The 25740-nt window shown below is 37.7% G+C and overlaps 4 protein-coding genes and 1 long non-coding RNA gene across 5 annotated transcripts in view; 3 read left to right on the forward strand and 2 right to left on the reverse strand.

Moving 5' to 3' along the window:
* Nucleotides 1-2298, forward strand: part of LOC131549811 (uncharacterized) — a 51180-nt gene extending 48882 nt beyond the window's left edge. The window contains exon 3 of the long non-coding RNA XR_009273492.1: nt 2225-2298. This is a non-coding gene — a long non-coding RNA (uncharacterized LOC131549811). The remainder of the gene's footprint in view (nt 1-2224) is intronic.
* Nucleotides 2299-6445: 4147 nt separating this feature from the next.
* On the reverse strand, nt 6446-8037 carry gadd45ba (growth arrest and DNA-damage-inducible, beta a). Its single transcript, XM_058791443.1, has 4 exons — nt 7835-8037; nt 7620-7721; nt 7307-7526; nt 6446-7195 (listed from the first exon to the last, which is right to left on the reverse strand). The coding sequence occupies exons 1-4, from the start codon at nt 7876-7878 to the stop codon at nt 7082-7084; spliced, it is 480 nt and encodes a 159-aa protein (XP_058647426.1). The 5' UTR covers nt 7879-8037; the 3' UTR covers nt 6446-7081.
* A 3002-nt stretch (nt 8038-11039) lies between these two features.
* On the forward strand, nt 11040-14237 carry larp6b (La ribonucleoprotein 6, translational regulator b). The gene is made up of 4 exons (XM_058791625.1): nt 11040-11193; nt 11290-11394; nt 11558-11771; nt 12938-14237. Exons 1-4 carry the CDS (start codon nt 11093-11095, stop codon nt 14045-14047), a joined length of 1530 nt encoding a protein of 509 aa, XP_058647608.1. The 5' UTR covers nt 11040-11092; the 3' UTR covers nt 14048-14237.
* A 735-nt stretch (nt 14238-14972) lies between these two features.
* Nucleotides 14973-21171, reverse strand: LOC131549926 (vimentin-type intermediate filament-associated coiled-coil protein-like). The gene is made up of 2 exons (XM_058792513.1): nt 20571-21171; nt 14973-17567 (listed from the first exon to the last, which is right to left on the reverse strand). Exons 1-2 carry the CDS (start codon nt 20759-20761, stop codon nt 17213-17215), a joined length of 546 nt encoding a protein of 181 aa, XP_058648496.1. The 5' UTR covers nt 20762-21171; the 3' UTR covers nt 14973-17212.
* A 1128-nt stretch (nt 21172-22299) lies between these two features.
* Nucleotides 22300-25422, forward strand: ndufa11 (NADH:ubiquinone oxidoreductase subunit A11). The gene is made up of 4 exons (XM_058791657.1): nt 22300-22577; nt 22989-23081; nt 25005-25127; nt 25238-25422. Exons 1-4 carry the CDS (start codon nt 22499-22501, stop codon nt 25348-25350), a joined length of 408 nt encoding a protein of 135 aa, XP_058647640.1. The 5' UTR covers nt 22300-22498; the 3' UTR covers nt 25351-25422.
* Nucleotides 25423-25740: the final 318 nt, after the last annotated feature.

Below are 25740 nucleotides of genomic sequence, written 5' to 3' on the forward strand. Positions count from 1 at the left end.
GATGTGTATGCATGTAAAGTCACCTTTATTTATATAGCACTTTATTCAACAGAGATCGTTTCAAAGCTGCTTTAAACATGTAAGTAACAGAATCAGTGATGCTAACTTCATGAAATATAAGACAAATCCAAATTCTGCTGAAAAGCTGCTCTAAAATAAAAAAAAGGACATCAAGAGAATATGCCATTACTCTTCACTAGACAGTTGTTTTTAGAAAATATTAGGTTAAAATAGTTTAAAAAATGTTTAATTATATGAAAAGATTTTGTTTCTAAGATTTGCCAGATGCATTTTAAGCTAGATTTTTAAAAGGTAGTTACTTTTCCTTACATTATCACTGACCCTAATACATAGAGGTCAGTATAATAGGTGCGGTTTTATTTAATTAAAGACTGGTTTCTTGGAGAATCACTGACATATGCATTCATTTGGTAAGTGTGCGGGTGTGGATGGACTTGTTGGTTACTGAGTGGTGGGGGGCTTAAAACAAGTCTATAATTATGGCTAAGATGCACGGCAACTCAGTCCCAAACGTCCAGCACTGCACACAACTTACAAAAGAGAGGCTCTGATGCACTCTCAATCACGCCAAAGATGTTTCAGGCCAATTCAGCAGAACCACAGCACCACAGGGGCAACAGAATCCGTCTTGGGTTTTTTTTCTTTTTCTTACATCCATTACAGAATCAAGAAGCCCCTTATTTTATCTACAAGGCCACCACTCCCTGAGATATAAATATAGCCCTGTTGTGCTAAAAATACTCCGGCAGGCCTTTCTATTAATAGCCCTGCCGTCTGAACTAAATACTGTCAGCAACTTTAAATCAGCCAGGGCTTTTGCCAAGAGAAAGAAAAGGCTCTCTGTTTCTGTAACCGCCCCCCTTCTTCTCTCACACGCTTTCTGGCTTAACGTCAGCACTCACCAGCACTTTCGACTCCAGTCACCAGTCTCGTTCAGGCAAATTTAGTCTTTTAGTCTTTTGCTGCTGTTGTGCTGTGGTGTGACGCCTCTAGGGTTGAGCACGCTTGCATGCTTTTTCCAGCAGTCTGGAGAGGAACACACAGCTACCCATTGTCTGGTCAGCTGCGTTGCGAGTGTGCCGTACAATAGCACATATTCTTAAAGCTCACCCACTCCTTGTTTCCACCGAGACTGAAAGTGAAGAGACACGCCAGACCTGAAGTTCAACGCTCACCCAGCTGATTCCTGCAGCAGTCATGTTCACTCCATCACCTGGGGATGTGTTTCATGAAAGCATGCACTGTGGCTACAAAATGCTACATGTGTAACAATATTTTTTAATTTATAGAGCACATTGCATATACAATGGTAATTCAAAGTGATTTACATAAAAAGGATTTTAAATAATCATTAAGTAATCATGACAGATTAATTAAAAAAAAATTATTAATACAAAATAATTGTATTTATACCTGTTTATTTTGGTGTTTTGTAATAAAACCTCTTCTATGAACATCTGTTATTATTATTATTATTAATTTTGTAAGTTTTACTTTTCTGAATTAAAATAATTTTTATATTTTTGTGATCAAAAACATTAAGGTGGAAAATGCATATTCTTCCTGAATTTTAAACGAGATACATTAAGTACTATATTTTATTGAAAAATATTTTATAATATTATAATATTTTATTTATATATATATATTGCTTGTGTGTGTGTGATACTCAATTTGTCATAAACTTACCAAATGCACAGCTCAAAATTTTCTTTTTTTTTTACATTTAAACAACATTATTTTTAAATTAATAAACTGTTTTGCAATAACTTCAGATGTAGTAAGTTCTCTTTACTCGATGGTTACACCACCTGACATAAATCAAAATGTCACTAAATTAAAATACAAAATTATATTACAACATACTTTTTTCATACATACGTTTTATATAAATAATTTTTCCTCATATTGGACACCCGTTTTTGTCAATGACATTGATGCAGTAACAATGACATACAATAATTTCCTGAGAGCTTTTAGCAATATCCTTGTTCTTTGTAAGCTGGCGAGCCATAGAGACCCTTTCTCTAAAAACACTGTCAACATCTGCTGTGACCTAGTAATTGGTAGCTTTAATTAAGCATGAGCAATGTGTTTATAGTGGTGAGATAAAATGCTGATTAAAGACTTATACGGTGCAATGAAAATGAGAGCATTCACAAGCTGTACTTTTACTGTCTATTTAATTTGGTCTGCTCTGCAGGATGGGTCATAAACTTGGCCAGAATCACGTCTTGGCTGCTAGTTTGGGTGGAGGTGGAAAGAAGCGCTACTGCCAGCCTGAATGTACCTGACGACCTCAGAGACCAGAGTCAAACAGAAACAGACTGGGTGGCATATAGTCATTACAGCGCACACAGATCAAGGCTTTATGGGAAGGGAAAATTTCACCATGGGGCCCAGAGTTTCTGCCGATGAGTGCTTTTAAAAATTTAGAGTCAGCTTGTGTAGGTGTATCTATTCCTGTATACTTCTTTCTTGGTCATGCTTTTTAAAAGAATTTGGATTTTATAGTAACAAATGTATTTCTTTGTAATGTGCTTGTCAGTGTTCCAATTAATTGCTTTTAAATTTATTTTCACAATGTTTATTCATGTCAATTCTGAAATTTGCACTGGCGACCTGTCTTTGCCGGAATTCTACCATAAAAAAATACGGTAATAACATTTTAGGTTTTAACTTAAATTTACAGTTAAATACTGTAATTTCATTAACTGATGTAATGTTAATATACCAACTTATTAAAGTACTGAAATCTGTTTTGTACCTTTGAAATACACTGATAACCACCAAATGCAGGTGGTGATGAGAAAGTCACATGATGAACCAAAGCCCATCACAAGCAGCTTTTAAATAATAACATATATATATATATAGAAGGTGCACAGTGTCACAAGCACTAAACACCATCATGGTGAAACTCATTAAATTGAAATATGCAATAAACATTAATTTAACAACATTAGATGTAACATACAACCCCAATAAACATAACTGATAAGAAAAAAAACTAAGAAACATAGTTATTTCAAAGAAAAAACATCAAATTCAAACAAAATTTGAAATGCAACGCAGGGAATTCTGGTAATGTCAGTTTACGGTTTTTTCCCTGTAAATTTTACAGGAACTTACCGTTAACCATTTAACAGGTTTTTACTGTAGCATTTTCACATTTTTTTACCGTTAAAATCACGGTAATTTTTTACAGTGTGGTTTTGTATTACTTTATAGTAGATTGATGATATAGCCTAATTAAAATGATATTTTCCCCAATTTTTGCTGCCATGAATTATTTAATAATTGCTTAACTCCTTTAATTGCTGCATTAGTGTTTGTCTCAACCTCAGCGTCAAAGGCCAAAATTACGGTTGATGTCACATGGACTATTTTGCTGATGTTCTTGGTACCTTTCTGGAAATTGAAAGTGATAGGACCCTTGCTGTCTAATGGGAGGGTCAGAGAGCTCTCAGATTTCATGTTCCGAAGGTGCACGAAGGTCTTATGGGTTTGGAACGACATGAGGGTTAGTAATTAATGACAGAATTTTCATTTTTGAGTGAAAACTCCCTTTAATGCTAGAGCACCCTCACTAACTTCAGAAGCAACCTCAGAGTATTGATTCTAGAACAATTCCTGATGTATCTATAAAAAAGCTGATTTTGAAAAAAAAATGATAATACACTATCCTGAGAAATGATAATAAACTAAATGTCCATCATAGCCCACGTTTAGGAGCGTTATAGCATGTCATCAGCATTTAAATGACTGTTTTATAATCTCATTCTAGTCTCTTCCCCGTGATCACGATAAGACCAACAAAAAAAAAAAAAAACAGCATGATTCATTATCGCACCTTGTGGGAAACAGCCAGCGCATTCACGCTGCACATCTATGGAAACAGCCACTGTTTCCGCATTCCTCACATACTAGCGGCAGGAGCGCTGGGCACGACTCACCCGGTGAGCGGCTAGGAGATGCCTTATCCAAACAAACATGTATAATGTGATGCTTTAAACACTGAGAATTCGGTTTAAACGATTATATTTCGCGCTGGTGTTGAGTAGAAGAGACATACTCGGCGCTTTCAGATTTGCCCTTAAATGGCCAATGACGTTTCCGGGGTTCCAGTGCGTAATCAGAAACGGGCTACGTCAGACGCACAATCAGCTCAGGGAATGCCCGGAAAAAAATGCTCGATGTCTTTCATCTCGAAGGAGACTAATTTTGGAAACTCTGATTCCTCTTTTCTATTATTATCCCTTAATGCAAATCTATCTTTAATCATTATTATCGAGCTCACTTTGTAACAGTAACTATAGGGTAAAGTCAGCTAAAATGGGCCACGTTTTGGTAAATGACTTATAATACCATCAAATAAGCTATGCATGACATCTAATGATATTCTTGTAAATTAGCATGGGTCTCTTAAATATATTTATATTTTTTAAATGTGAAAAGTATAAAAGCAGGTACCTTCTTGAGCCACCGCACAACATTCAGATAAAATGGGCCAATATAAAAAGAGATCAACACAGGTCATTTCAGCTTAAATCATGTTATTTTTAACAGTACATTGACACTATTGTCTTTAGTGTGCCATAGCAACATCATAAGTGTATTTTATTAAATAGAAAGTTGAATGAATGTTTAATTAAACAATGCGATTAAAAATGAACCGATCATGTTGTGTGTTTCTGTGCATTGGTGTCTTTTGTGTGTATGCTTGTATTTTTTTTTTTAAAGACTGTTAAGATTTTGTATGGATACATATCTACAGCCCATTTTACTGACATCTTCCTTTCTTTCCCTTTCTCTTCTCGTCTATCTGTTTCCTTTCTTTGCTTGTCCTCCTGCCATACTGTCTGCAATGCATTTTTTTTAAAAAGACTGTTAAGATTTTGTATGGATACATATCTAGGCCTATAAACCTATTTTCACCCTCAATTTCTGTCTAAAAGTGTGTGTGTGTGTGTGTGTGTGTGTGTATGCAGCCCATTTTAGCTGAAAATTGTGGCCCATTTTAGCTTAACCAGCCATAAAATGACCTTTTTCACAAAAATCAAAGTTTCTTTTATAAATTAGACTTTTTTTATTTGAAAAAGCATGTCAAAACATTGTTCATAAACCTTTGCTTTGTTGGTAAGCTTACTTATAATTGCTTTAGTACCCTTATTAGTGATTAATGAAATTTTCTATGCCAGGCTCAATTACCTTACAATTTCTCTGACAAGCTTCATGTAACACCCGCCTTAAAAAACTCAGACCAATAAAAATGATTGTTACATGTCAACAAGTGTTGAAGCAACAATGCAAGATCAGTTATTGTGATTTTCTGTAAAAATGTAAAGGGATATGATGCTACAACCTTATTTGGCCCATTTTAGCTGACTTCATCCTATAATACTAGCATTTTGTTGCTTCAGATTAGCAGTAAATGAGCAAATGCTCAGAGAATATCACAACAACATGTATCGTGAATCGTATTATACCAGGATGGTGGTGTTTTGTTGCAAGGATCTCATAAGACGATCTGTTTGTTTTACAAGCAACTGTGTGCAACTATGTAGCTCTTCACCTCTCAAGAGTTCACAACGCTGACCTTAACAGCAACTGGATGGAGCTGGAAAAACAAAACTGACAAAGTGTGCCAGAGTGTTACTAAAGGATAGTGGTAGCTCAATGGTTAAAGCTTTGCCCTAGTAACCCAGACCAAGCCGTGCAAGGATGAAGCATGATCTAGCATCACCATTTTTCCCTTGAGGAATACACAATCCCAGTCTGCCCAGTGGGACTGCAGCTGGTGTAATATGCGTACTATTACAAGTTGTCTGCTACATAACAATTGTTTTACATTGTTTAACAAACAGTAAGAGACCTGTGATATGATACCCTTATATATAACCTCAAATCACTTACTGAAAAGCTATTTTATTTGGAGCATGTTGTCATATCCTTTTCTGGAGGTTATGCAAGCACTGTACTGTCTCTTTATGGAGGAGCAGAGCTTGCCAAAGTAGACGGAACTAGACATGATATTAGGCTGTAAAGTCTGCATTCGTGTCAGGACGGTTTCGTAATTAACTGTGTATCAGTAAGGATATGACGTTGATTCCAGGACAAGAGGATATTAATTCTATCCTTTGGCAAACTGTTGATTTGTTTGCACGTCACTTATGGGCTCTTGTTCTTTCTTAACATTTCCACTGAATGCATTCACACCTCAGTGGGGTAATTCCCGGCCACTCATAAGGTCCAAACTAAATCTGGCAAGGATTTGCAAGGACATTTAACAGGAAGTGTTTAGTTATTTTAACACTTTGACCGAAGGAAGTCAGTCTGCATTTGCAATAGTATATTGCTTTGTCACCCGTTATTGAATTGTCTACCAGCCCAACCCCCAAAGCAAAAGCATAAGACAGAAGTGTACAATTCTCAATCAATAATTTATTGAAACAATATTGCATTTGACAAAAGCAGCAATGCATATATTACTCTATTTAAATTACTGGAAATAACTTATACATCAATTCATAGTATGCATTTCTCAATAACTCAACAGAATTCATTTTGTTTCACAAACACTGTCGTGCTCAGTGCAGCCTAACAGAAGCGATTGCAGTCCATTTGTAGCTTGGCATAAATGCCTCTGCAGTTCATAGTCACTAAAGTATACATACACAGATAATTCACTCGGTATTTGAAAATGTTCGTCCCGCAGGCAGCGATAGTGACGCACACTAGTCGCTTTCCAACCCATTGCGCGCCCACGCCGCCTGCGTGCACGTTCTCCGGCGCCGCTCGCCCCGACAGGCAGCCTTTCACAGTTCATGTTCCCACCACTTTTTATTTTTTTATTTCCCCCCCACGGAGGACACGACAAGCTGGTGGGGCAGGGTGGAATGTACCGGTCCCGTGCGCGCAATCCCAAGAGCTCCACTTTCTCTCACACAGCCCCTTCGCATGACGCAGCAGTCAACGGCGGCTGGTGCAGAGCCCTTTTGCTTTCATTCGCAGAGAATGACTCGTTCATCCTTTCATTGCATCAAGCATTGCGACTCGTTCAGCGTTCTTGCAGGGACAGATAAGGAATCCATTGGTTTTTGCAGCGGCTCTCTTCGCAGTAGTTGCCCACATCCTTCAGTGCCTGGCATTTGAGTGGCTGGCATTGAGAGTTCTGCGAAAACACATGAAATGCACCGTAAGTCAATGTCATACGATATTAAGATGTAACTCTGAATGCATGTTGCATATGATCTCGCAATGAGCCAATTCGAAGTCTACTTACAGTGACTAGGATGCAGTGGAAATCCCTTGGCTCGTTGTTGTCCACGGTGGTTGGCTCTCCGAGCACCTGTGCGAGGCGTCTCAGCCCAGACACCCGGAGGATGTTGATGTCGTTGTCGCAGCAGAACGCCTGAAGGAGCGTGAAGTGAATCTGCAGCGCAATATCATCCTGGTCCTCCTCATCGGTGGCCAGAACGCACAGTACGACACAATCTGGGTCTCTGTAGATCAAGTGAATTGCAATTAGTCTCATGTTGGTTGGGATAAAGCAATACAGTAGCATGTGTAAAAGTCAGACATAAGTATATACTTACACATTCATTAGTTTTGCAGACTCATAAACGCCGACGGTAAGACAGTCCTGTCTCTGTGCTGCTACCAGCAGCTCTTCCAATGCTTGGCTCACGGTGTCCATTCTGTAAAAACATGCGGACTATGGTAAGCGACAGTCGGATGGTTGTCGGTATGGTAAGATAACCATTGAGATTCGCACTTAATGTGTAAGCAATGCATGCAATGAAGAACTTACGTTTTATCAGCGATATTGCATCCAACGACTTCTTCCAGAGTCATTTTGCTTCAGATAATAGTAATCCACAAGTCTCCGGAAGAGCTCGGAAATATTTAAATCCAGTCAAAGTGTGCTGACCAAAGTAGGATATAATCCAAAAATCGCTCGGAGTTGTAGTATTCCTTTGCTCGTTTCACTGCGTCTGAGAAGTAGTTTCTGCTGACTTCCAGCGAAACCTCCGCTTTTATGCTGCTTTCGAGTGGGCGCGGCTTTGCGAAACGTTCGCCTTTCCCATTGGCTAGCAATGTTCCACCAGCGTTTCGCTCTCGCTCTGCCATTGGTGATGGTGGAAACTCCTGCTTAGACCCCACGTGGGCTGATTCGGGGAATATTTGCCCAAACAGCGAGTACAGCATGCACCCAGTAGCTTTCAATTTGTTTGTACTGATTTCGATGGAATTTCCTTATGGAAATGATGGACTTTCCCTGTTGCTTTCGATGTGCATGTTGCAGTTTTGTCTGAAACTTTTGCATCATGTACATAACTTGATGAAGCCAGAATTTTACGCAGTTTTCATTTATATTCTGGTTTGAGTCGCAAGTATAGTACATGGGAAAGGAATAGTGATTGCATCATGTTTCTGAATAATATTTGGGCACATCCTGAAGTTGCATGAGTCGGTTGGACGAAACTCCTTTGCATTCGTGGTGACTCATGACTCCCAATTCTCATCCCGATGCAATAGCGTGCACAGCTAGTGACGGAAATGATACATTAAAATTGGTGGCATCTATCTGTGCAGAAGTCACTGTTTTGTTTTGCTTTGCGTCTGCTGCAGAAGCTGTAGAAGGCAGTAGAGTTTCTGTCTGCTTGTTACCTGGAACTTTCATCACCTCGGCTGTTCCAGTTCCACCGGCTAATTATAGACGGTACAGTCACAGGATCAGAGCTGTTGATGTTGTCATGGGATCTTGTTGTGCTTGAGTTACGAAACCCGTCTGCATAAACACTGGGGTCAGCGTCTTAAGGAAACTTAATTGTTTCATCGATTTACTTTCTTCGATAGAAATGCCTTCAGAGTCAATTCGGTCATAGCCTAATATTGTAACATAAAAACATAATAAACACAGTGTGTTTATGTCCGTGCAACAACACTTTCAGACATGGTTTGCATTTATGCGTTTTAAATGAATTTAAAATTACTTTTAAAATCAGTCAAATAATCAATAACTCAAATCAATAATCTCAAACTGAATTGAATCAGTTCACTGTTCTAATGCGCCACCTGCTGTTAAATACTTATAGCGCAATATATCTTGTTCTCTGGAAACGACTTGGAATTAACTGTAATTTTGTCATAAAATGAAATATGCTATAAATGGTAATTAATAGTAAATAAATGCTTCTTAAAATCTTAAAAGTGATAAAGTGTGTTACTATGAGGTTCAAGCAAAGCATTTCAGCAATCAGCACCTCAGCAGAAGCATCTTCTATCAACGATTGCCACCTGTTGGTAATGATATGTCACGACAATTTAATTGTAAAATGGCTTATCCATCCAGTTGTAAGGTAAATGGCTTAAAACTACGGTGATTTAAAAGTACAAATGCTAAAAAAAAAAAATAGATTACAATGACGACTTTGTGTGTGTGTGTGTGTGTGTGTGTGTGTGTGTGTGTGTGTGTGTAGTTACGTTTTGGTGGCATTGCCTAACCAGTCATAAATTGATAATTTAATGAGCATTAATTGCATGCATCTTGTTTTATTTAAAGTGCATTGATTGCTTGCTAATTTGTGGTTGTAAAAATCGTGAAAATGGTTCTGTGCGGTGTTATTAGTATTTATCAGCAATAGCTTTAATTCCGGTCACACTCACACGAGTCGCTTACATCTACAAAGGCAACAGTTACTGTAATTAGAATATGCTTGAGCACACATGATCCTGAGTGTGTTTATTGGCTGTGAATAGTGTTAGATAATTAGCAGGACTTCAGAACACCTTCGTCGTGCTCTCTGAAGAACTTGTCCTTAACATGAGGAATGGTAACAGTCCTAATATACAGGAAGCCTAGTAGGGGGGGTCTGCTGTAGTCCTGCACTACCGTCTCACGGATCCCCTGTGGTACCTATTCATTTGGAATACACTTTGCACTTAATCTTGACACCTCGTCCCTCACAGTACACACACAAGTCGGGTCAAAGGTAGATTTGCATAAAGACTACAGGGTCTCCACAAAGTCCATGGCTCACAAAGTAATTAACACGCCCATTAAACGTTTATTAACGTCTTGGGAAAAGAGGCTACGTGCAGGGGCGTCATGCACTTATTTTTGAGGGGGCTCGTCGTCATGCACAGCACACAGCAGCCACGTAGGCTTACTGGTTTTAATTGAATCTTTCCTTTTTTTATTTTAAATATTCCCAAACGTGTTAACTGGGCTATATCATGAAATATCTCATTCTCAAATGCATGCAAAGTGTTTGTGTAATCTATTAACTACGCATAAAACCCGTGTTTTTACTTAAATATGGGTGTCGTGTCATAAAATATTTTTAATACGACTGAATTTAACGTGAATTTAATTTAATTTTTTAAATGTAAGTCATAAATGAATACATAAAGAGAGCAAATAACATTTCCATTATCAAAGAACATCATAATTGTTTTCAAGAGCCCTCAAAAACTCCCATTATAATCACTGAAGCTGTTTACACTGTGAAATGAATCTCTTACATCTGCACATTATTGTTTCTGATGAGAGAATTCGGCAGAGAGCAGGGCGTTTCAGCGATGACTCATCTGAACGCCTCTGATTGGCCATTGCATTCATAAACTCAACAGAATCGTGTGTGATTGGTTACAATGCGGCAATTTTTTTTTTTTTTTTTTTTGTCTTTTGGAAGCTGCGTTCAAAAAAAATCCACTTGGCTTAGAAACTGAGGGAGCAACGTGTAACTGGATAATATAGCTGGGGTCTCAATTTTTGGTGGTTATGACAAAAATACAATCTTTTTTCTACGTTTATTTATGCTTCCAAATGGCCCTTTGCATTCAGTGCACATATGCATATGTAGCCTGCTATTTAATATCAAATAATCTTTTTTGAAATGTTCGAGACTAAAGTTTTTTATTTATAAAATCGAAAATGTCAGTTTTAAAAAGCCGAAAGATTAAAAAAGATTTTTAATTTTTTTTTTCCCCCCTTTACGAATTTATAGTTTACCCTCGGTCGTTTCAGAGCAAGCATGACGTTGCCCAAAATACCTCGTTTTTAATGGTGACGCAAGGACGTATAAATCAGTTTTCTAAAAAGGATCACCTGTCTTCAGGTGATGTGTGGCGGTATACGGGGGAAACATACAGGAGAGACGTCAGGTAGGCTGTTTACAACACAGTTTAACAACTAATTAGCACATGTTTTTAACGTTTAGTTTTGTCAGTGTCCTTAAAATCAAAATAATATGTCAACAGCATGTCCTCGCCCGGATTTACTGACATCTTCCATTGTGAAGACACTCAGCAATCAAAGGGGCCGTTCTCATACACTGATGATGGGCTAAATGATAGTTTGGATGGGTACGTTAATGGATACATTTATAATATTTCTGAAAATAGATGAAATATCAAAATAACTCGAAGAGTTTAGAAATTTTAATGTAAAAATCCACTTTTTAAACAGGCAGTAGGCTAATTCCAGATATTTGTTTTTTATATTATAAAAAAACAAAACTGTTTTCAGGAGTTCAACTGAGTTGACTGATGTTTTTGAGGAGGAATTCTGTGAGGGTGATCTCTGGATTCCTCCAAATGATGATTTGACACACAAAATTGCTGCCCAGCTGGAGAACTACCTTTCTGATGAGAATCTGGCAGATGATGCTTTTCTGCTAAAACATGTCCAAAGAAACAAGATGGGTTATGTTAGTTTGAAGCTGCTGACATCTTTCAAGAAGGTGAGATCAAATAACCAGCATCATCTCGATCTGATTTGAAGTGTCATCACGAAATAAACTGTAAAACTGTTTAAAAAAAACAAAACAAAAAAAACTGGTTGTCCAAATTTTACATTAAGTTTTACAGGTTGAATTTAAATTTACAGTTAAAAAAAAAAAAAGAAATGATAATAAAAACTGATATAATATTAAAAGACCAACCCTCTGAATTACTAAATATGTTTTGTACCTTTATAATTGGCTGACAACCACCTAAAAATATAGGTGGTAAAGAGAAATTCACATGATGAATCAAAACTCATTACAAGAGGACGGTAGATATGCTAATATATAGAAGGTGCACAGTGCCATACAAATACAAGACACCATCAAGGTAACACAACACTAAAAATAATGCAATAGCCTAAACGTTAATTTAACATCATAAGATGTAACCCAAAACTCTAATTTACATAATTGTGACCCTGGACCACAAAACCAGTCTTAAGTCGCTGGGGTATATTTATAGCAATAGCCAAAAATACATTGTATGGGTACAAATTATTGATTTTTCTTTTATGCCAAAAATCATTAGGATATTAAGTAAAGATCATGTTCCATGAAGATATTTTGTAAATTTCTAACCATACATATATCAAAACTTAATTTTTGATTAGTAATGTACATTGCTAAGAACTTAATTTGGACAACTTTAAAGGTGATTTTCTCAATATTTAGATTTTTTTGCACCCTCAGATTATAGATTTTCAAATAGTTGTATCTCAATCAAATATTGTCCGATCCTAACAAACCATACATCAATGGAAAGCTTATTTATTCAGATTGAAAAATTGACACTTAAAGACTGGTTTTGTGGTCCAGGGTCACAATTGATTAGAAAAAACTAAGCAGAAATGATTATTTAGATGAAAAACCCTGAAAGTGTTGCACACAATTCTGCAGTTTGTTTTTTCCGCTGTAAATAAGATGACTTGTTCTTTTTCACTTCCAAAAACTGCAAACTTTACAGTATTTTACTGAATAATTACCATGTCCTGTTTGGATATCTATTACAGTTTTTGATGGTATATAGTAAGGGAACTTACAACTAACATTTACCAGTTAACCATTTCTCATAGTTAACATGAAAATGTCTTTTGTGTTTGCTTTGATTCATGTTTTCATAGATTAGAGATCTCACGCGTGACTGGCGCACCACTCTGATGGCTGCAAGAACGTCTCCGCAGCTGGAAGTGAATGAGATGGGAACCAAGGTGCGACGAAGGACTCCAGTACCCGATTGGCTGCTGTGCATTCCCACAAGCAAGCTACTTCTGGCCTGGAACTTCCTAGACGGTGTAGGTCAGGTCAAAGATGAGGAAAACGGGTCACCGGGTGTGGAGCAGCTAGGCATCATGGAAGCCGCAATGCGGGTGTTTTCCCCCTACGGCACCATCTCATCTCTCCGCATTCTGCGGCCAGGAAAAGAGATCCCTACGGAGTTGAAGCGCTATACTAAGAAACACCTGGAACTGGGGCGCAAAGTGTGTGCTGTGGTGGAGTATGAGTATCTGGAGGGCGCGCGCAAGGCTTACGAAGCCCTGAAGGCGAAAGAGCAGCAGCAGGGAGGAAGGGGCGTTTGTGTGGTCCTGCTGGGAAGCCGTGGAACTCGTAAGGCAGGATGGAGACAAGGTCTAGCGGAGGAAGAGTCTGAAGAAGGGATTGACTATGAGAGTTTGAAAAAGCCAAACAGAAAGTCTAAGCGCTTCCTTTATTCTCTGGAGGATTCGGCTGTTTGCAGCTCTTCAGAGTCTGATTTTGCCCCTGCTTCGCCCCGGCCCAATCGCAGGGTCTCCCGTCCTCAGGCCCTCTACGGCAGCCCCCTCGCCATCCCGCGGATATCGACTTACCGCTCTGACCCTTACAGGAATCCCCTTGGCAGCCCTGTAGGAAGCCCTCTCCTGCCTCGTAAGCTTTTTCCTTGCAGTCATGTGACCTCTCCTCTGGCCACACTTCCTTTCAGCAGCTCGCCCACTGTAGCTGGAACATCCTCCTTCGGCAGGTACAAGAGCTCGGGTGAGCTCTCCCCAGACGACTTGGGCTTCGCAAGCAGCCCTTGGGTTCAGAGACGTAAACATGCTGCCCAGGTCATTCAGCCTGAGATGGGCGACTCTGTGTCGCCCAATCAGATAATGAGGTCTTTAAGTCTCCTGGTTGTTCGCCAGCCTGTCGGCCCTGATGGGACCAAAGGGTTTCATAACTGCATTGGTAGAGGGAAGGTGCGGCTGCCACACTGACTCCATTAAAGATGCATTATAAAGTCTTTTCTTTCCCACGAGTCTGTATGAGAGCAGTGCAACAGAAGCACTTTTAATGCAACATGTTTATTTGTCCTGTTAATGATCATGGAAAGAATGTAATGTAAAAAAAAAGTGTCTAATTAAATATTGAAATAAAGATGAATTTGTACTCCAAGTTTAGTGAATGCAATATTTTTTTAATATTAGGATCTGAATTATGTCCTGCATATCAACCTTTTTGGCAGCAAGCATACGGCATTTTACATTATAGGAGGCACCTCTAGTTTAGGGAAGTTCCTCTCAAAAACACAAAGTTGTGCTACAAATAATCCTTATCCATCAGTTTGACTGAATGAGCTACAAATGTACTTTTCTAATCCCTATTAGCAGTGTTCACTGCATTGTAAAAAAAATTTAAAAGTTGAGCCAACTTAAAATTTTAAGGCAACCAGCTTCAGCAGATTTTTGAGTTTATGCAACAAAAAATGAGAATCTCCCACAAAAATAAGTTGAGAAAACTCAAAAATCTGCTGAAGCTGGTAAAAAATTTTAAATTTGCTAAACTTTTTTTTTTTTTTTTTTTTACAGTGTGGGATGTTTCTAAAGCATCTGTCAGATTGATGGAAATCACATTGAAATATTACCATTTAATGTTCCAGTTAATGAACATTTGATTAAAGCAACATGTTATTTAACATGTCTGTAACACTGAAATAATCAGACTTTAGGAGTTATTCATGGTCTGTTTTAGTGATTTAATGCTTTTACACCTTTAAGTTTCCTTTTAATGTTCATCAGGTGAATAAAGTTGCCTCGTTGTAACCGGCTTTTCAAAATGCTTATTGCGTTCATAGAGCAAACCTTTCGCAGGGAATTCGCACAAAGCATCAGAAAAAAGTATGCACCAGTACACATTTAGCACTGAAGAATAACAAAATAATTTATTCGTATTTTTCTGAATAAATAATTCCATTGAACAAGTAACCATCAGTCTTTGAGGCACTGCTTTACTTTATCTGTAGAGAAAAATGTTAGCAAACACACTTCTGTACAGGGCACTAGCAAGACAAATATGGCATGCCCCAATATGTAACATGCTGCAGTTCAAAACCACATGTAACTCTTAAAACGAACACGAAAATATTGTGTAACCATCACGTCTTAACAGGACACATGACACGCTGTACATGAATAATGCCCCATCATCAGTACACTCACTCACTACATTATGGCTCCCCTCCATCTGGCAATATGGCAAAATATGACACGCTTGCATAGACTTGATTTTGCTAGGCCGAATTAAATGAACAACAAAATGAATTTGGAGAAAGGCCTATACCATATTTATATGTATTGGCAAATAACAGCAAATAGGACAGCTGTTTTATGTGTACATGTAAATATGTAACATGATTCATTCAACCCAGGCAACGGCTATATAAGATATAAGACAAACAAAAACAAGTGTTTTTACACTCTTTTTATGATTTCTCAACCATGAGCCTGTATGTGCATAAGCAACAGCTTTAGCTTGCTTGGATTTGCTGGGTTTATCTGGTGAAGCTCTATTTTAAGAGCTAACTGTTTTATTAAGGGAGGCTCTCAGAGAACAACTTCACTGCATAGATCATTTAATTATATACATGCACCTTAAATTACAGTGTCATTAACAGCAGCCTGGAGCTTCAGCGCTGAAGCTCAACTGCACAATGGTGGTTTTGTGGATTACTCCCATGATTCACTTCTGATACTTGCGAGTTTCCAGCACAATTTTTTTAATTTCAGTGGAGGAAAACATTTTCAGTTTTTCAGGAATGTTCTATTGTGTACACTAATATACATTTAACATTTCAAATTTAGAAAACAGAATTTTCAAAACAGAATATTCATAAATAAACATCATTAATGTTTTTTTTTTTATAAAAATGTGTCCAAAAGAACTCACATGTAAGAAACAAAAATAACACACAGTTAAAGGGACCCAAAATGTAATAGACATGTTATTTTAAAATATTTAAAAGAAAATATTTAATATTAGGGTTAGCATGATTTGCTGTATATTCATGTTTCTGAGGAAAAAGTACACACTTTAGATATTTAGCACTGAAAAATAATTAGAATTTTTCAGAATAAATAATTAGATCAAACAAGCAACCGTGATTTGTTTTTTTTTAGGCACTGACTTATCTGTAGAGAAAAATGTAACAATTTAAAGTCACATTATAGTCCAATGACTTTCCCTCCTCTGTGGAAAAACAGAGGGTTTTTTTTTTCTACATCCACTGGACTCCAACCTTGTTCACATTAAATGCTGCGTTCTGCAGAAGAAAGTAATACAGGTTTGGAACCTGTCAGGACACGACATGAGCAAATGACAAAATTGAAAAGTTTGGGTGAGCTATTCCTTTCCAGCATAGGTATGCAAAGTATTGTCGCATTTTAACATGGGAGTTTGAGACCAAGGGTCAAATTTATCATCTAAACCTGTCTGTTTGTAACCGATGCATGGCATACAACGGATAACGCTGGGTCTAAATCATCTCAATCCAACTCCTATGGCTCTCTGAACAAGAATCCATCATTTGTACATTGTCAATGACTGCTGAAATTGCTCACTGAGAGGCTCCAACAAAACAGTAAGCATGCAATGTCACAGTATATTACATCTCCAAAACATCTTCCCAGATTTTTAAAACAGGACTGGATCATGGTAACAAATAAAACTGCATGTAACAGTAAATTTCAATGCAAATTTTAAAAACGTTCTTCTCTAATATTCATGTAACGCAATAGATCCATAAGGTATAACCAGAAAAATATCAAAGCATATGCAAATTTAAAGTTAAAAAGAGAAGAATAAAGATAAATTAAATTAAACAACTAGTTAGTCTGTTTTAAACTGAACATAAATATATATATTTTTTTAAATGTTTCATTCAGTAATGAGAACTGAAGTAGTCTAAGGTATGTGGCATACTTGCACCAATTTGCGCACAGATTTAGCCAGAATTGACCAGGCATTCGCTCTTTACAGTAGCATCCCATTCACACTCAGTAACCTGTATTACGATACAACAGATGTTTTACCAGACACTGAATCAATTGTAACCATCAGAACACACAGGCTGCTAAACCTGAGATGAGGAGCAGTTGAACAGACTCTCATACTGTGGTCCCAAACACAACCCCATCTAATTCCTGATCGTCAGAGTCGTCCTCGCTGAGGGAGAAGTCTTTGTGGTTGGAGAGACGGCTGGGGCTGCAGTTGGATTCTCCGTCCATGAGAGAGCTGTTGGTCGTGGGCTTCCCCAAGTCACTGACAGGCCCCATCCTCTCTGCCTCGGCCATCTGGGCCAGCATGCTGTCCAATAATGGACGGCTTTTGCAAATGTTGTCCAGCAGCTGACATCGGTGTTGTAACTGTCCGATTAGAGAATCTTTTTCCTTAATCGTTTGGTTGAGTTTATGGATGGATTCCTCTGATTGACAAAGCTTCTCATGAAGGAAGAAAATCTCTCTACATGAAAAATAAAGATAAAAATTACTTACTGCAGTTAATGCATCATTAGTTGCACCAATCGGAATAGAGCTGTTCAATCATACCATCAATTTGTAGGCCAATCTGGACAGCTAATTCACCCTCAGGAAATTGCTAATAATTTTTTTAAGAGTAGCAGTTGTCGATTTGTTTAAAGGGATAGTTCACTTAAAATGAAAATTCTGTCTTTAATTACTCACCCTCAAGTTGTTCCAAAACTGTATCCGTTTCTTTGAGCTGTTGAACACAAATGATGATATTTTAAAGGACGTGGGTAACCAAACAGTTATCGGTCCCCATTGACGTTTATAGCATGGAAAAAGAAATTCATGCGGAATTGGAACAACTTGAGGGAGAGTAAATAATGGTTGAACTGTCCCTTTGAAGTCTCTGTTTATTACTTGAAGATATTTTCATGTTTTGTTGTGTCTCATATTTTAGCCTGAAGCGAGAGTTTAAAGTTAAAAACGTTTTAATGATGGATTTGTTTCTTACAAACGCGCAGCTTTTCACTTCACAAGATGTTAATTGGTGGTCTGGATTGGCGTGGATTACTTGTGGATTATTGTGATGCTTTTATCAGGGGTTTTAGACACACTGAACAGCAGAGTGATAGAGGAAACTTGTTTGGAAACAGTAACCGTGCGTTCACACCGCCGCCGGCGAGAGCATCAAAATTCGATCTGGCCGCCCTGCCAACGACGCTGTAGAAAGATTCGTTGACGCTCTGACGACCGAACGCTTGGTCTTGTATTTAAAGGAGCCGAAAAGGAAACAAGGATGTTGATCTTGTGCAGACTGACCACAAGTAGGGTATAAATTAACCTCATGAAATATTTTAATTGTGAAAGTAAGAAATTGATCAATGGAAAGAACTTTATAGTTACAACAATTATAGTGACATGTTTACTAACGAAATAAACCAATGAATACCATTTGTGTGGTGTGTTTTTTGTGTTCATGGTTAAGTGCTAGTCTAATTTCAACACGCAGTTTATAAGAGATGTTTAGGTCTTTAATTAACATTAACATTCATTTGTGCGCAGCCTACATTCCAAACTGTCCTGGTTGCAGCGTAGCCTAAATGCAGTTGGTCAAATCGGTGTTGTTTTGAGCAAATGAATTGCATTCCCGCTGAAAAACAAGCGCTCTAGCATGAAAATGCTTGGGAACTAATGTGGTCGGAACCATAGTTTACAAGACTGCGTTCTCTGGACTCCTCTCAAGCGCAGGACTTCTACATTCCGATTGGTTGCCGCCCAAACGCGTCATAGCTCATTACCATAAAGTTGAACTCTCACCGTCCGAGACACGCCACGCCGCGCCGCTCTCGCTGGCTTACATTGAAAATGAATGACTTCCAGCCACTTTGACGCTCTAGCCGGCGGCGGTGTGAACATACGGTAACCCGTCTGACGTCCGTCCAGCATTTATCTCACAAACAAGTAGCCCCGCCCCTCACAACATTACCAGTTCTTTTTCTGATTGGTTAACAGGTGTGGGCCGCTGTCTATTTTGTTTTTTAAACAGTCAAGAGCTGCCAGGTGTGTTTTCTTTCTTTGACCATCGTATCCAGTAATATCTGTTGTTATATTTCAGGGATATCTTGAATGCAAAAGTCACTTACAGTAGCTTAATTGAGCTTTCTGATTTAGCGTTTACATGGTTTTGACGTCAAATAATGCAATATTAGCGCACGATACAATTGTGTTAAAGAGTTAGTTTACCTAAAAATAAAAATTGTGTTACTCACCCTCATGTCGTTCCAAACCCGTAAGACCTTCGTTCATCTACAGAATACAAATTAACATATTTTTGATGAAATCTGAGAGCTCTCAAACCCTCCATAGACAGCAACACACCTGTAATATTACCAGTGATGGGAATAACGGCATTATAAATAAACAGCGTTACTAACGGCGTTATTTTTTTCAGTAACGAGTAATCAAACAAATTACTGTTTCCCCCATTACAACGCCGTTACCGTTACTGACAATAAAATTAATATTCATGAACCCAGCAGCTCATTAATCCTTAGTGCGTTTTATATCGATGACAAATATGCATTCATACTTGGTTACTCTAATTACTAAAGTCATATCATCATATAATATTAAATTATCATAACATTATATTATAATGCTTGACTGACTGATACTAAGTGTCAGTAGATAAATAGTGTAGATTAATGTACAATGTTTTAATATAATAATTTATTATTTTTAGTGTCCATTTCATTAATTTAACATATTTAATATTGGGGGCATCCAAAGTTATTTGACATTTGAACTTTTTTTTTTTTTTAAAGTAACGCAATAGTTACTTTCCCTGGTAATTAGTTACTTTTATAATGATGCAACTCAGTTACTATTTGTGAGAAGTAACTAGTAACTATAACTAATTACTTTTTTCAAGTAACGTGCCCAACACTGAATATTACCAGGTCCGGAAATGTAGAAAGGAACTCGGTAAAAGAGTCATGTGACATCAGGGGTTCAACGTAATTTTATGAAGTTACAAGAATACTTTTTGTGTGCAAAGAAAACAAAAATAACGACTTTATTCAACAACTCTTCTCCTGCAATGCGCCGCCATTGTGGAGAGTATAACGACGCACGCGCTTGCTTCTGCGTCATGTAAACAACAGCATGTTGCAAAAAAAGAGTTGTTGAATAAAGTCGTTATTTTTGTTTTCTTTGCGCACAAAAAGTATTCTCGTAGCTTCTAAAATTAGGGTTGAACCCCTGATGTCAAATGACTATTTTACCAATGTCTTCACTACGTTTCTGTGCGTTGATCGTGGTAGTTGTGTTGCTGTCTATGGGATAGCTCTCGGATTTCATCAGAATATCTTCATTTGTGTTCTGAAGATGAACGAAGGTCTTACAGGTTTGAAACGACATGAGGGTGAGTAATTAATGACAGAATTTTCATTTTTGGATGAACTATCCCTTTAAGGAAGTAAATATATTCTTCCCCTACTTGTCCTTGGCCTCCGTGATTTCTTGCGTGGTAGCTCTCAGTTGCTCATCTTTGCGGATGAGGCTCTCCGCCTGCTCCCGCACTGTTTTCTCCGCGTCCTCCAGCCTCTGCTCCAGGTCTGTGACCCGCCTGTGCAGCGCCGCCAGGTGCGCGTTCGCCTCTCTGATCTGCACCGGCGACGGGGACGACATGCTCGGGATGCGGAAGACGAAAGCACCGGTCCGGTAAGCTCGCTCTCATCCACGACAACGCCGCACCGCTGGGCTGATCATCTTCCGCGGGTCCGGATTGAATGATGCTGAACTCTCTCTCAATCTCAGCATGCGTGACGCTACAGCAGCGACGCGCGACTCCAGTCCTCAAATCTTCGCGTCTGTAATGTAGCGACAGTCGTCAGTGCGCGTTTACATGCAGCGCGGAGGTTTATGACATTGTCCTATATAAGCAAGTGTTGCAGTTTGTGTTGTTTTCCAGTCAGCTGACGTGTCATCTGCACCAACTTCATAGCAACCTGTAGCTGCTGACCCGGAAATGATATTTGGAGCCGCTGGCCAATCAGAGTCGCCGAAACAGAGAGGCAGCAGTGATTACAAGATGCACTTTCCTTGCGAGGCTCCAAACAAATTGGATACATATCTTTTGATTTTTGGGACATTTTCATTACTACTACTACTACTAATAATAATAATAATGTGCTGATAACTAATAATATACCATTTTCATTTAGCCTACATTTTGTAAAAAATAAATAAATAAATAAAAAAAAAGTATAGCTATGATTGTACCAGTAATTTAAAAATAATATCTAAATGATCAAATTAAGTTATTTAAAGACAAGTTTACATGAATTACACACAGTCAACCAAAGGGAAATTCATGGAAATTTGGGTTCATACAGGGAACTATATGTATTTATGCTATTTATTTATTTACTTGCATTTGATGTGTTGACAATAGAATATCGTTCATTTTGGATCAAATCAAGGATTTGAGATTAAAAAAAAAAAAAAACTAGGCTATATTTATGTAGGCTATAGGCTAGTGTATATTTTAAGTTCTTTTATCTTTTTTGTATGGTTCAGAAGACTCCCTTTTCTTTTTATTTTCTTTCTTTTTCTTTCTCTCCTTTTTATATGTTGTTACAGCTGAATCGCAAAATAAAACCAGCAATTTGAAGTTGTTTGTGCTTAGGTAACACCTATAGTTATGCAAAACATTTAGTCAAGAGATCATAGTTAATTTTAGTATCACTGAGATACTATTATAGTTTTTGTTAATATTTTGAGCTAGATTTTATTTTTTTATTTTCTGCATTCATGTTGATTTCAATTCAAGTTTAAGTATTTCTGTTGTGTATTTTTGTCATTTTTATTAGTTTTTGTTGTTTTAAAATGTCTAGTTTTTATTCATTTTATTATTTTTACATATTTCAGTAGGCCTACATCTAGTTAAACTAAGTGAAAATGAGACATTTTTCCTTGTTAACTAGCTGAGGTAAAATTAAATAAAATATTTTTTATGCATATATATTTTATTTTATTTCAAGTAACTTTTATGGGTTTAATTATAGTACACTAATAACCTTGGCTCGTGTATAATCGGGTAGGAGGATGGCGTTGCAGTTCCACACCACGCCGACGGGGGGCGAAAAGCACGTGAACGATACTAGATCCACAACATCATTAGAAGAATGAGGTCAAGAAGAAACTTTAGCTGAAACAACAAAGAAGAAGAAGAACTTTAGCTGAAAAGATACATTTATGGCCTATCACTGCATTAGTAGTTGTTGTTTTTAAAGAGAGAAGGAAACGTGGTTCACACTCCATACCAGTTGGTGGCAGAAATGCACCCGTTCGTTGCGCACCAACCGCCAATAAACTGAAGAAGAAGAACTCTCGCGATATTCCAGTCGTGTCCTTGATGCAGAAATGGGCTACTGGGATCTAGAAGAGGGCAAAGACTGCGTTGGCAAAACATGGATCACCACAAAAATAGCCACTGCCATCGGTTAGTCTGCTGGATATCTGGATTCTAGGGGTTCTAACGGATCCTTTGAGCCTGTTTTTTTAACATGTGCATTGTTTATGCGCTCTAAAGGCTAAGCTGTTAGCATGTAACGTTACACTAGCTAGTGAATAACATATCAGCGCGCTATTCACATAATCGTCTTATATTCATATTTTTCGACTTATTTCCTTCGGTTAGTTGGTTTTTCTAACTATAAAGTGGCATCAGCGTGTATTGTTTTGTGATTTCAAAATGACATCCAGGGCTGCCATGACTTTCCAATCGTTGATTTGTTTCATACCTACTTGCGTTGTTTGTATGACACTCACAATGATGCAGATGTCACCAGGCATAGCCTGCTTTATTAAACAAAGCTTCATGTGCTTTACTGCTACTGTTGTTGTTCTGCAGGGCTGGTAGGTTCTGCTTACCACATTGTGGCATTTCCACCTGAAACAGCTGTTGAGGCTTTGACCAGAGCAACATCAGGCACTGTCACCATGGGTAAGACAATAAGATGTGGTCCCGTTCATTGTAGGGGATATCTGTAGAAATTTAAACACTCTCACTCTCTCTCTCACAAGGGATATATAATATATATAAGAAATTAGTAAGAATGAATGGGAAAGTGTACTTAAATGTTAAAAAATATAATGCATAAGTGTACCATTGAGTTTCCTCTGTGTGTGTGTGTGTGTGTGTGTGTGTGTGTGTGTGTGTGTGTGTGTGTGTAAGATCAAGGTAATTTGTGTTGGTGAAAGACTTTGGCTGCATCTGAAATTGCATGCTCTCCGAGTAGCTACTTTTTTGAATAAGTCATTTCTTAGTAACCATTAAAATGTACGTTCTGTAATGTATATGAATGTAATTCGGACGTACGACATTCGTCATGTTGTCATTGTCATGTGACCTACCAGTGTCAGTTGTGTTGGATCTAAGGGTGTGCGATATTGAAAAAAAAAAAAGATATCTCTTTTTTTTCCATAACGATAATCGGATGATATTTTGCTGTGTGTTATTGTGCTGATATCTTACTACCATGGACAGCTGCAGTTTTTGATATTCCTCATATTCTGTGTGGTCAGTTCACATCAGTGACAGAAATTAATCTTTTCTTATAAGTTGAAATTGATTTTATAACCTGAAATTGAGGCAATTTTACCTTTAGAAAAAAATGGCTTTATTAAAAAAGTGTACATCTTTTGAGTCAAATTGTCACATTTAATCAGTCAATTAGAATAAGAAGACATTTAGGCTGTTACTAATCAAATGAAACCAGTATCAACAAAATTAATCTTTGCAGAAGTTGCATCTGAATGGTATTTATATGTATTTACATACTGTTTAATGCAGCTCAGAGGGACATGGCGTGCTTTAACCTGCAGTTACAAATGCATAATGTTTTTATATTTTAAACACAAAATTTAATTATTTTAAAATGAAAAGATACTGTGAATGTGAAATTAAAACTGCCAGTAGGTGGCAGCAAGTCACTGTCAATAAGTTGGGACCATTGCCATTGAACCAAATCATTTAAACAGTTGATTCATTCAGGAACGAAACATTTGGTAACAGAGACGCAAAACAGTGCTGTGCTGTGACTGTGTTTGGAAATATTTTTTTTGTTGTTGGCAAAAATGGAGCAAAAACAGGCAATCTGGTCTCTTAATATTAACTTATTGATTTTATACAACAGTTCAATAAACAATATCACATTTGTAATCATGCTTATTTTTGTAGAACAATCGGCACTCTTCGTGTGATATTAACTACATGAAATGATATATACATTTTCTGCCCCATATCTTGAATTTTGTGATCATTTTTAGTGCATTTTATTAGACTGAATCATGCAGCAAAGAACACACTCTAAATGCGCACGTGCTCTAGTCTAGACTTCATCACATACTGTAAGCGTGCACTCCGTAGGTGTTCTGTTTGGTTTTTGCAAAATACTCGAATATGTCAAATCACATATCGTTAAAACAACAATCATGATATTAATCGCAGACGATATATAATCGCACACTTCTAGTTGGATCACTGTCATTTACGAATCCTCTCTCGTGACCTCAGAATTTTTGGGACTTTTGTTTACTATTTTATGAATTCTGAGAATTTGGACATGCTAGTATTTTCACTGAACGTTGTTTTTGCCTACTATGTAATAGGGAAGTGTGCCATTTTGGATGCAGTCTTTGTGATTCACCTTCATCTTCTATCATTTTTTGCTCTATCAGAACTTCATACAAGGTTGAATAGAAGTTTAAAATACTGTCTTTATAGCTGCTTGTGTTGGCCTTGTTTACTTGTTACATGTCAGAACAGTAGATACATTAATGGAATGTTTTAGTTTAAATCCGCTATATCAGATGGCGACATGCATACTTGCTCCAGTAATTTATTTCCTGTTTGCAACCCTTTTAGCTGCCATGGGCGCCATCTTTGGAATGGCCACTTGTCTAAGCGCACAGGCCAGAGATGCACCTGACAGCCCAACCAACTATTTCATCGGTGGATGTGCTTCGGGTATTTTCCTCGGGGCACGAAGTAAGTACATACTCACATGTTTTTCATAATTATTCAAGGTCACTGGTGTCTTTTTTTTCTTGTTGTTAAAGAAGAGTCTAAAGCGGTTTGCTGCTGTTTTTTATGTTTAGCACACAGTGCTGTCACAGGTACCGCAGCGTGTTTTGGTCTGGGAACTTTGGCTATGTTCACCAAGATTGGAAAAATGGAAGGCTGGAGACTCACAGGACCCCCAAAACTGTGACCTGATATGTCCCCTAGTGCTTGATGTGTTTATATTGTATATTGCTTAAATAAATGATTACGATTAAAAGTCGCTGTACCATGTCACTGTTTTTCTGCACTATTGTTGTAATTTTGGCTGCATCCGAAGTAGGTCATACTTTTGATATTACCTGAGAAGTTACAGTAAATATGCTAGAAAACTGCATGCTTTCAAGGACTCACATTTAATGCATGTGTGGAGTAATAACATTTAATGTAGCCAAAGTGTTAAAAACATACGTGCACAGTTCAGCTGAATAATAGTTGACCCCCTTTAATTTTGTTGTTACTCTTTTTACATTGACTATCACTCTATATAGACTAATACAATCAGATACAATGATTTCTCAATCTCAATTTTTATTACAAT

The sequence above is a fragment of the Onychostoma macrolepis genome, chromosome 11 (assembly GCF_012432095.1).
Source record: "Onychostoma macrolepis isolate SWU-2019 chromosome 11, ASM1243209v1, whole genome shotgun sequence".
Taxonomy (NCBI): domain Eukaryota; kingdom Metazoa; phylum Chordata; class Actinopteri; order Cypriniformes; family Cyprinidae; genus Onychostoma; species Onychostoma macrolepis.

Excerpts from the sequence above, each read along its gene's own strand:
- gadd45ba (XM_058791443.1), bottom strand. The coding sequence starts at position 7,878 with ATGACTCTGGAAGAAGTCGTTGGATGCAATATCGCTGATAAAAC. Across the intron at positions 7,722-7,834 it reads TGCAATATCGCTGATAAAAC|AATGGACACCGTGAGCCAAG; the intron begins GTAAGTTCTTCA and ends ATGTTTTTACAG. Across the intron at positions 7,527-7,619 it reads TCTGCAAAACTAATGAATGT|AGACCCAGATTGTGTCGTAC; the intron begins GTAAGTATATAC and ends CTTGATCTACAG.
- larp6b (XM_058791625.1), top strand. The coding sequence starts at position 11,093 with ATGGTGACGCAAGGACGTATAAATCAGTTTTCTAAAAAGGATCACCTG. Across the intron at positions 11,194-11,289 it reads ACATACAGGAGAGACGTCAG|CATGTCCTCGCCCGGATTTA; the intron begins GTAGGCTGTTTA and ends ATATGTCAACAG. Across the intron at positions 11,395-11,557 it reads CTAAATGATAGTTTGGATGG|GAGTTCAACTGAGTTGACTG; the intron begins GTACGTTAATGG and ends AACTGTTTTCAG.
- LOC131549926 (XM_058792513.1), bottom strand. The coding sequence starts at position 20,761 with ATGTCGTCCCCGTCGCCGGTGCAGATCAGAGAGGCGAACGCGCACCTG. Across the intron at positions 17,568-20,570 it reads ATCACGGAGGCCAAGGACAA|AGAGATTTTCTTCCTTCATG; the intron begins GTAGGGGAAGAA and ends TTTTTCATGTAG.
- ndufa11 (XM_058791657.1), top strand. The coding sequence starts at position 22,499 with ATGGGCTACTGGGATCTAGAAGAGGGCAAAGACTGCGTTGGCAAAACA. Across the intron at positions 22,578-22,988 it reads AAAAATAGCCACTGCCATCG|GGCTGGTAGGTTCTGCTTAC; the intron begins GTTAGTCTGCTG and ends GTTGTTCTGCAG. Across the intron at positions 25,128-25,237 it reads TATTTTCCTCGGGGCACGAA|CACACAGTGCTGTCACAGGT; the intron begins GTAAGTACATAC and ends TTTTATGTTTAG.